This window comes from Leptopilina heterotoma, unplaced genomic scaffold (assembly GCF_015476425.1).
Source record: "Leptopilina heterotoma isolate Lh14 unplaced genomic scaffold, ASM1547642v1 Lhet_465, whole genome shotgun sequence".
Lineage (NCBI taxonomy): Eukaryota > Metazoa > Arthropoda > Insecta > Hymenoptera > Figitidae > Leptopilina > Leptopilina heterotoma.
The window spans coordinates 158,672-168,411 of NW_025111095.1; the positions used below are offsets into that span (position 1 = coordinate 158,672).

At 29.5% G+C, this 9,740-nt stretch overlaps 1 protein-coding gene across 1 annotated transcript in view; it reads right to left on the reverse strand.

Annotated features, from left to right (window-relative positions):
* LOC122507361 (ETS-like protein pointed) overlaps positions 1-8,416 on the reverse strand; it is a gene marked incomplete at its 5' end in the record, with an annotated part of 71,074 nt that extends 62,658 nt beyond the window's left edge. The window contains one exon of the mRNA XM_043620022.1: positions 8,209-8,416. Coding sequence (XP_043475957.1) covers positions 8,209-8,416 — 208 coding nt within the window. The remainder of the gene's footprint in view (positions 1-8,208) is intronic.
* Positions 8,417-9,740: the final 1,324 nt, after the last annotated feature.

The following is a 9,740-nucleotide window of genomic DNA, read 5'->3' on the forward strand; positions in this document are numbered from 1 at the left end:
CCTTGGCAGAAAGTTTAGATAGATGAGACAGTAGTCCTCATCATTGTCAGATGGTAGAGCCTCCTTAACATAAAGGTGCCCACAACCGGGAATGACAGTCATTTTTTAAAAAGACCAACACATTTTGTGATGCAGGATTTTGGTTAAACACGAAGGTAAATCACAAAATATAATGACAACACTGCAAAAAAAAAAATTAAACCCTTTTTTTCTGAACGAATCTACATCCATATGTTGCTCTTCGAAAACAATACAAAATTACTTTTTTATTTATTTAATGCAAATTTTCTTTATTATGCTCACAGCTATTACACAAATGCATATATTTGTTTCGTTATCAATACGAAAAGTCCGTATTGTCAACGAACACGACTTGCAATACTTAGTTCAGTAAAGTCTGCTTGCCGTCGAAGTTTACGTAGGGGTGCCCACAACCGGAGGGTGCCCACAACCGGCGCACTTCCCCTATTTAACTGGACATTTTTAAAAATTTGTATTAAATTTTAAATGATAATTTTTATAATTAAATAAAAAAAAAAATTTTTAACATATTAACTGAAATGATAAAAACATTGTTTCTAAACATTTAAAAGTATAAATAATTGAAATATAATGGGCAGGTGGATTTCTTTTTAACTAAATATTTCACTTATACATAAGTGCGGATTTCACTTATTGATAAGTGAAACCAAGTTCACACATAAAAAAGTGAATTGAAAAATTCAAATTGAAAAAAAAAAATTCAAATTGAAAAATTCAAGTTCAAAAGTAGCACTTTCTCCTGAAAGAGACCCTTTTTTGTTTAAATTACCAAAAAATAGAAGTATTTTTCTTTTACTTTTCTTTTCATAAATAAGCTTTGAAGATGTTTAAAGATAAAAATATAAGTTGCGCAAAATTAATTTCCAGAAATACGACCTCCAGCAACATTTTATTATCATTTGTTCTAGAGGAATATTTTGTTTTAAATAATAAATTGTTATGTTTTAATTTATTACACCTTTTGCTAGTATATTTTATTTTTATGAAATAAATAATTTAATTTGAGGGTTGGACATTTTAAAACAATGAATAAAAAATTAAAAACAAAACAAAACGCCTATCAAATTAAAAAAAAATACTAATTCTAGAAATTCAACATTTGTTCTGTTCTTTTGACAAAATTGCCTGACTCTCTCAATAAAAAAATTAAAAAAAGAATTAAAAAATAGCGAAAGCAAGAAGAAATAAAAACATTAATGAAAAAATAATAATAATGAATTGAATAAAAAAAAGATGGTGAACGTTCACCACAAAGTAGAACACAATTCAATGAGAATTTCAAAACAATGGCAGAAACGTAGTGAATGAATCATCGTTAGATTCATCAACGAGTGCAATAATAAATATTATATTGCATTAATGAAAAAGCTCGTTTTCAACTTTCACGTCTTTATCTTTAATTAACTTTTCAGATATGAATATCCAAGTTATTATCTAATTTAATATTTGTAGGGCGCGACGATTACATATACGTACAAGTAATTAAGGGAGCGTAGAAATTTCATTGAGGCGAACGCCTCCATAGTCGTTATATTTCCTGTAGGCTTTACGCAAGGGCTTCCGGCCGACCGACTCCACAAGTGCGAGGCGCGCTCTTATTTCACCGCAGTTGTGTGGTTATTTCGTCAAAAAACTTTTCAAAATGCCATACAAACACTTACATACTCACACAGCATAATTTCGCGATGCAATGTTGACACGTTCAAGTCGCACACTTGGTTTGTAGAAAAAATAACGTATTATAACATTTCTCGCCGACACGCGCCAAGTTAAAATCTTTTAATCAAATGACGGCAAGAATAAAACTGGTCCTCGAGTCTCTTGTCTCAATTGTTTCACGATGCGAAATTTTCAACACTTTTTAAAGAATTGTATGAAAATTTCAACTTAATTTCATAAGCGGAGATATTTAGTTCATATTCAAATTAGTTTCTGTTGAAATAAAAATTTGCAATTGGAAAACATCTCTTCAATTTTTTCGGATTTCTTTTTATTTTTTATTTTATATATCAGTGTTTTTAGATTCAATTTCATTTTGTTTTTCCGTTAAATTTACACTTGGCTGAAATTTATTTGCCTGAATCCTCGTTTATCCGATATTTCTTTAATGAAAGATTGCATTTTTTTTAAATCACACTTGTTCAAATTTTAACTCGAATTGATGTTTTAAGTTGAAAGCAATCAAATTCAAAATATACATATAAGCAGAAGAATGCGAAACATCTTGATTATTGAGTCGATAAAACTATGAAAATTTGTTGGATGTAGACCTCTGTAGCTCAGTGGAAGAGAAATCAACCCAATTGATAGGTCCTGAGTTTCGAGCCCCAGCAGAGTCACCAAAAATTCAATTTCTATTTATCGAGGATTCAATTTTTTCTTTCTTGACTAAAATGTCGAAAAATACAATTTTGAAAGAACAGAAAAATGTAAATAGCAATTTGGCAGCAATTGGAAAATTCAGTCAAGCGATAAATGGGAATTTTTTGATTATTCTCATATATATAATAATAATTATAATTGAAGCAAATAAAATTTCAAACAAATTCGTATGTAAATGTAAAAAAATTTCTAATAAATACAGGGGAAAAATGTAAAATGAGTTTTCGTAAAATTTAAATTTGTCCAAAAAGTAGTATTTTAGTTACAGAAAAAAATGAAACGCAATTTAATTGCAAATTTAGACCAAAGGATACAATTCTTTAGTTTCTAATTGTTTTTTTTCGCGACGCAAGAACATTTCTTAATATCCGTTCTTATTCGAGAAATCAAAGCGGATTATCTCCGTACATTACACGTAAATAAATTTTTGCAAGCGTGTTATAAATATATTATTATATGTATTTTCAACTCTTGTTCGATTGGAATTTCAGTTTCAGAACAAAGGCGATGAAAAATATAATCGTGCATTCAATTTGCATGCATTAACTTCCTAATAAAGGTCAGGCGATAAAAAAGGGTGTCCGCTTGTCTAGAAGCATTTCTTTAATTACGCGCGCATCGCTCTCATAAATTTCATTTTCGGAGCTACAAAATTTTAGAACACCTTATACAATGCCCTCTCATTTAGACTTAAAAGTAGAATAATTCTTATTTTTAAATGTAGTTTTAGATTGAAAAAAATCGCACTTTATAAAGAATCAAAGTTTTTTATTCTTATATCAAAATTATATTTATATAGTTTATTAAATTAATATAATTTTTTTAACCCAAAAATAGAATTACAATCAAAATTAATTTTTATTCTCTTGATTGAAACATTAGAAAATAAATTAGCATCGAATTTAATTTTGCTTAGCTCAGTTAAAATATTAAAAAATATAAAAATTTCATCAGTTTAATTAAAACATAAAAGAATGTTAATCGATTTTAATTTAGACGTAAACTTTGAAAAAATATTGAACTAAATTTGTGTTGAATGCAAAAAAAGAAGAACGGAAATTTTTCGAGAAACTAAATTTATAATGAGAAAACAAAGGAGTCACCGTGAATTTACGATATAGCGAGCTGACGAAAATGAATAGCATATATGTGTGGCGATTAAAAGTGAAAACTCGCTGGAGTCACATAAAACTGTGGAGCTTGTTTATCTAACGTTCACGAACCGTGAGTATTTCCGGCGAAATATATGCTATATATATAGTAAAGTGAAAATTTTGAATAAAGCCGTTAAATACGAATCGAGAGCTAAACCGCGATTGCCGCGCAGGAAGACAGTGAATTGGCAAAAGGGAGAGAGAGAGAGAGAACAGATAAGGAAGCACGGAGTTTTATTTAACGGGAGTTAAATCATGGGTGAACCTCCGTATCCTGTCTGGTTCACTCTTTTTTCTCCTCTTTTATCATTCGCCTTTAATTCTCGTTTCCCTTTTCGAAAGTCCATTTTTTCTCTTTTTTAAACTATGGCACCTTGCTACCACCTGTACACCGAACTTCTGAATGCTCTGATTTCCTTGCGGTTCGAAAACATATGTTGTGCCCAAACCACCAAATATACAAAAACCTATCATCATACCTCGAAATAGATTCCTTTTCAAAATCGAACCAATGACAAAATTAATAGTCCGATTTTTAACAGTTTAATAATAACAGATTTTGTGTTTCAAAAAACAAGTTTGCTGTACATCTTCGCATTTAAAATAACATTTTTTTAAATAACTTAAGAGGACAGATTAGTAAAATTTTAACTCATTGAAAAAAGTTTAAAGTCCACAGTGTTACGTCCGTAACTTCTTATTAATATTTCTATTTTAACTATATATTATTACTTATGTATTTAATTTCTATATATTGTATTTCATCTTCATTTTTAATGCATGTATCTTATATTTAAATATTGTATCTTATCATTATATTATATTCAGTATTTGTAATTCTTAGGTTTTAAGTTTGCATTATATTCAGTATATTTTCTAACAATATTGTAATTACATTATGTATTTCTTAAAAACGAATCCAGGAAAGAATAATATTTCAAAGTAATCTCAAAGGAATAACGATTAGGGAGAATCATATTAGTTACGCATGGCTGCAGAGGATTCAAAACAAACATCGTGACCTCTAAAGAAGGAAATTTCCTATCGGCGTTGCGGAAGATTCAAACAAACGTTGTGACCTCTAAAGAAGGGAATTTCCTATCGGCGATGCGGAGGATTCAAACAAACGTTGCGACTTAAAAAGTGGAATCTAAGATTAAGCATTTCCACTCGTATCGACTCGCTATGCATTAGGATAATGAGGAAATTTCTATATAAAAAGGGGTAGCAGTTCTGTTTGACCAGAGAGTAATTGTTTAGAAATCAACCTTATAACATCGTTCAGTACAAGAGAGTAATTGTTTAGAAATCAACCTTATAACATCGTTCAGTACAAGAGAGTAATTTTTGGGAATCAACCAGTTTACATCGTTCAGTCAACGTTAGCACATCACATAATTTACAAGTGAATTCAAAGCACATCTTTGAGAGTGAACAGTATATCTCCAAGTATTCTTTTCAAAGTGGATTGTTCGAAAGTGAACAATATATCCCCAAGTGTTAAATTTGAAGTGAACTGTAAATCAACCTTTTGCAAACCAAATCAACCACCAATTTGCAAAATATAAATTTTAAACAATTTGCAAATTTATTAAATTGGAAATAATCTCAACCATCAACGAACATCTAATATTCAAACAACACATTCCAAATTTCGAACCATCGAAATTTGCTCAAGAGGCGACAACCGTCTGGAAGAAAGCAGATATTTTCGGAATACAATACACTATCTCATTAGTGTAAACAAGAGGACCAATACCCTGCCATAAAGGACAACCGTGTGAGGCTCCTTTACGTCTAGCCCTCAACACACTTCAAGATTGGATTACCAGATTATCATCACCAGTTCATATACCACCACTAATCGTTATTCCTACAGTAAGATTTATTATTTCAATTATACTCATTGTATTATTGTCAATACTTTTCTTTCTTGTTGGTTTTTAAATAAATTATTCTCTCAATACATTTAGTAGGCTCATTGACTTATCCTCATCCCAAATTAGATTCATTCCTGAAACTAATTTAAAACGAGGAACGATAGGCATATTTAAAAAGGTTTCTCGTTATTTTTGACGTAACAACAGATTCATTCATCGCAGAGCTAAGAAAAAAGTGTAAAAAAAATTTTCAGTGTGTAAGAATGACAAAAATTGTGCAAGAACACTGAAAAAATGTTAATGTCAATTTTGATATACGAGTATGGTTAGGACGTATGTATACACGGAGAAAAAGGAATTGTTAAATCTACTAACACAGTGCAACAGAATTTCACTTTTTTATTATTTCTGGGATCGCATAGGGTGATTTTTATAGTTTTTTTGATGCTGAATGCGAATCCGTAATCACAATTGTTCCATCACCCAAGGTTTTCGAAAAATTTAACCTTGAAAATTGAAAAAGGACGTTTTTAGGATACTTTTTGGTTTTTTATCAGGGTACAAAAATTTTTTCTAGGGTTTTTATGATATGCGTACGAAAGCTCACATCCTCCTCAACAATCTCCAATTTAAACATTTTAAAAATATCTATTTTTCGATGAGTTATCTTTGTTTTTGTTAAATTATTGTTAAAGAATTTGAAATGATAAACAAAAAAAATGGTCAATTTATTTTTGATTTTCCTAAAAATATAATAGTTTCTTTAATGAATCATTGGTTTCTGCTTGAGATTTAATGGGTTAATATTAATAATATTAATATTATGTTAATATTTTTCTCACTGTTATCCCATTTGACGTTACGATGCGAACTTCAAACAAGGGTAGCTCATCGAAAAATAGATATTTTTAAAATGTCAAAATTGGAGATTGTTGAGAAGGATATGAGCTTTCGTACGTATATTATGAAAACACTAGAAAAAATTTTGGTACCCTGATAAAAAACAAAAAAATACCTCAAAAACGGCATTTTTGCTGATTTTATGATGCGACTCGAACTTCAAACAAAGATAACTCATCGAAAAATAGATATTTTTAAAAGGTCCAAATTTCAAATTGTTAAGGAAGATATGGGCTTTCGTACGCACATAGTGAAAACCCTAGGAAAATTTTTTATATCCTGATAAAAAACCAAAAAGTACCCCAAAAACGGCCTTTTTTTAATTTTCAAGGTCAAATTTCTCAAAAATCTAGGGTGATGGAACAATTCTGATTACGGATTCGCATTCAGCATCAAAAAACCTATAAAAATCACCCTATGCGATTCCAAAAATAAAAATGCTGTTGCACTGTGTAATTAATTGTTAATATACAACTAGCAAATCTGATTTGTTCACAAGAAATGAAAAGTGTTGTTTTAACCTGAATTCGGGTTAAAACAACACTTTTCATTTCCTGTGTTGTTGCAACAATTTTTTTTGTTCTACAAACAAATTAATTGTTATCACAACAATTTTGATTTGTTAGGAGAACAAAAAAACTGTTTCAACAACAAATCAGATTTGCTAGTTCTATATTAACAATTAATTAGTAGATTTAACAATTCCTTTTTCTCCGTGTAGCTGAAACAGCAATACTGTATTGCTGTTCTTAAAATACAGTATTGGTGTTCTTCACATACATATGGTTGTTCCACACTGCGTTTGGCTGAAACAACAATACTGTATGACTGTTCCATATCCACCAATATAATATGTGAGAATTGGCCATATTTATGGCAGTACCATAAATATATTTTTTTCAGTGAAGTTAAATTTTCAAACAATCTCATTTTATCTAAGATCTAACCAAAATTGACCAAATTCGTCATAAGAACAACAATTTTTGTTCATTTTTTGAAACTAAGAATTATACCTATTTCATTATATGAAAAAAATAATTAAAATTTGTTTTTTTTTTATTTTTGTAAAAAGAAAAACGTGAAAAATGATTAGTCAGTTTGTTTATTGCATAAATAAATAATATATATAATATTTAGGGAGAGGGAGAACAATTAGAGCCGGAAGTGTGATGCTAGAATTGAAGCAGATATTCCTAGATGTTTTTACGGTGCGCTCAAAAATCCCAAACTAAGTGGCTGAGGTCCTATTTTGGAAACCCAGTGCATCCGGACTTTAAAAGTTTTTCTATGGCTTAAAGCATCTCATATTTTTTCATTCATTCTCATTTATCAAATAAAAAATTTTACGGGACGATTCAACGCCCCCCAGGGGTGATCGTCATTCTACGCGTCATTGTTCGCCCTAATATGGATATATATATAGAGGTTTTTGCCCCTACCTGCCGCGGGATATCACGATTTTACGGAAATTCGATCTGTTTTTATAGAATCACAGCAGGATGTCTCCTTTAAATATATATATATATATATATATATATTTTTTTTTTCCGTGTCTTTCTCTCTTTTTACGCCAGCACCAGTAAAAATTACGATTCTACACATCGTCAACTTATAACAAACAGTAATTTCAATTTACATTTCAAATCGCCAAGTCTTAAATACGTACCTAAATATTGATTATTCTTTAATATTTTTAATAAAAATTGTCGATTAACAATAAAAAGTAAAACAATAATATTGAATATAATAAAAATGATAAACAAAGAAATAGTACCTAAGTAAAAATGAAATGAAATAAAAAAGATAGTATTTTTTTTATGTAATAAGATATGAAGATTGTCTTTGATTACCTTTTTGAAGCATCTCGAGATGCTCCCACAGGATGTCCCCCATAAAGGCAGGAGCACGTGCCAAAAAGGATTCCTTCCCCATGGCACAAATCTGTTTTCCGGTCATGTGTTGCCAGGGCTGCATCGCTACTCCAGCTAACGAAAATTCCCTGATGGCCCAGTCCAGCCAGTGCATAACAGCTGTTTCCGACCATTGCCTCGGGTCTAAAAAACGAGATAATCAACTCCATTTAATACACGTTTTCTCGCTTCCTTCGTATCTTTTCTTTTTTTATGTATGTTTACAACACTGCCGTCCTTTTTAAAAAAGACACTATCTACATTTTAGCTCAATCGGAGATATTGAAGGAAACGCGTTTGCATCTGGATCTCTTAATAAAATTAAAAATTTTGTAAACAAACTTATGTTCTTGACTAATTCGGACACGCTCTTTTCATTGGTGCAAAAAATTTATTAATTTTAATTATTTATTAATAAAACTGTAGATAGTGCACATTTTTTATCCAAAAATTATGGAGAATACATGAAAAGTGCACTATGTGGTAGATAGTACGATTAAAATTGCTTTGTCGTTCCACTTTCCTGTTTAAAGCGTCACCATCTACATTATTTTCTAACACAATCCTTTATTTCTGTTATATTTTTATTATTATTTTATATTTTATTTTATTTATAATTATATTATATTTTTTAATTTTGAAAATACCGAACGAAAAATGACGAACAATAGAGGGGCTGATAGTAAAAATGGTTTATAATAATAATAATAATGGAAGCAAAAGTTGAATAAGTGACTTGAGAGAAAAAACGGGTGAAAATGATTATGTAATTTCTTGATAAATTAATTATATTAATGCTTAAAAAATATTGTCAATAATAAAAAAACTTATTTTATTTGAATTAATATTTTGTAATTATTATAATTAATTTATCAAGAAATAATTACACAATCATTTTAATCTGTTTTTGCTTCTAAGTTACTTATTCTACTTTTGCTCCCGTTATTATTTTAAACCATTTTTACTATTAGCCCCTCAATACATAAATTTTATTTACCATCATAAGTTATAACTTTATTTTATTTGATTATTATGTTCTGCATGAAATTTTTATTAAATTAAATGTTAACTTTAAAAAAAGAATAATTAAAATTGCTTTTAATTTGCATTAAATATATGTGTTAATACAAAATAAAAGCTTTATTGGCAAACTATTGTATTATTTTTATTTTATTTGCATAATTAAACTTGTAGATAGTGCTCTCTCTCGCGGAAAGTTAACCAAAGTTCGAGAAAAATATGTACGAAAAACGTCACTATGTACATAGTTCTCTACTTTTGTAACTTTTGAAATCAGTTTACTGATTAACCTATGTACAGTAGAACGTACGAATGCCTTCCCCCTGAAGTTGCTGCAGAAAAATGATAATTTATTGTCAAACTTGAGTTTCTATATCCCATGCCTAAAAAATTGACGTGTGTTTTGATGTCATCGTTGGTCATCGTTGTAAACATTAAACAGTTTAATGTTT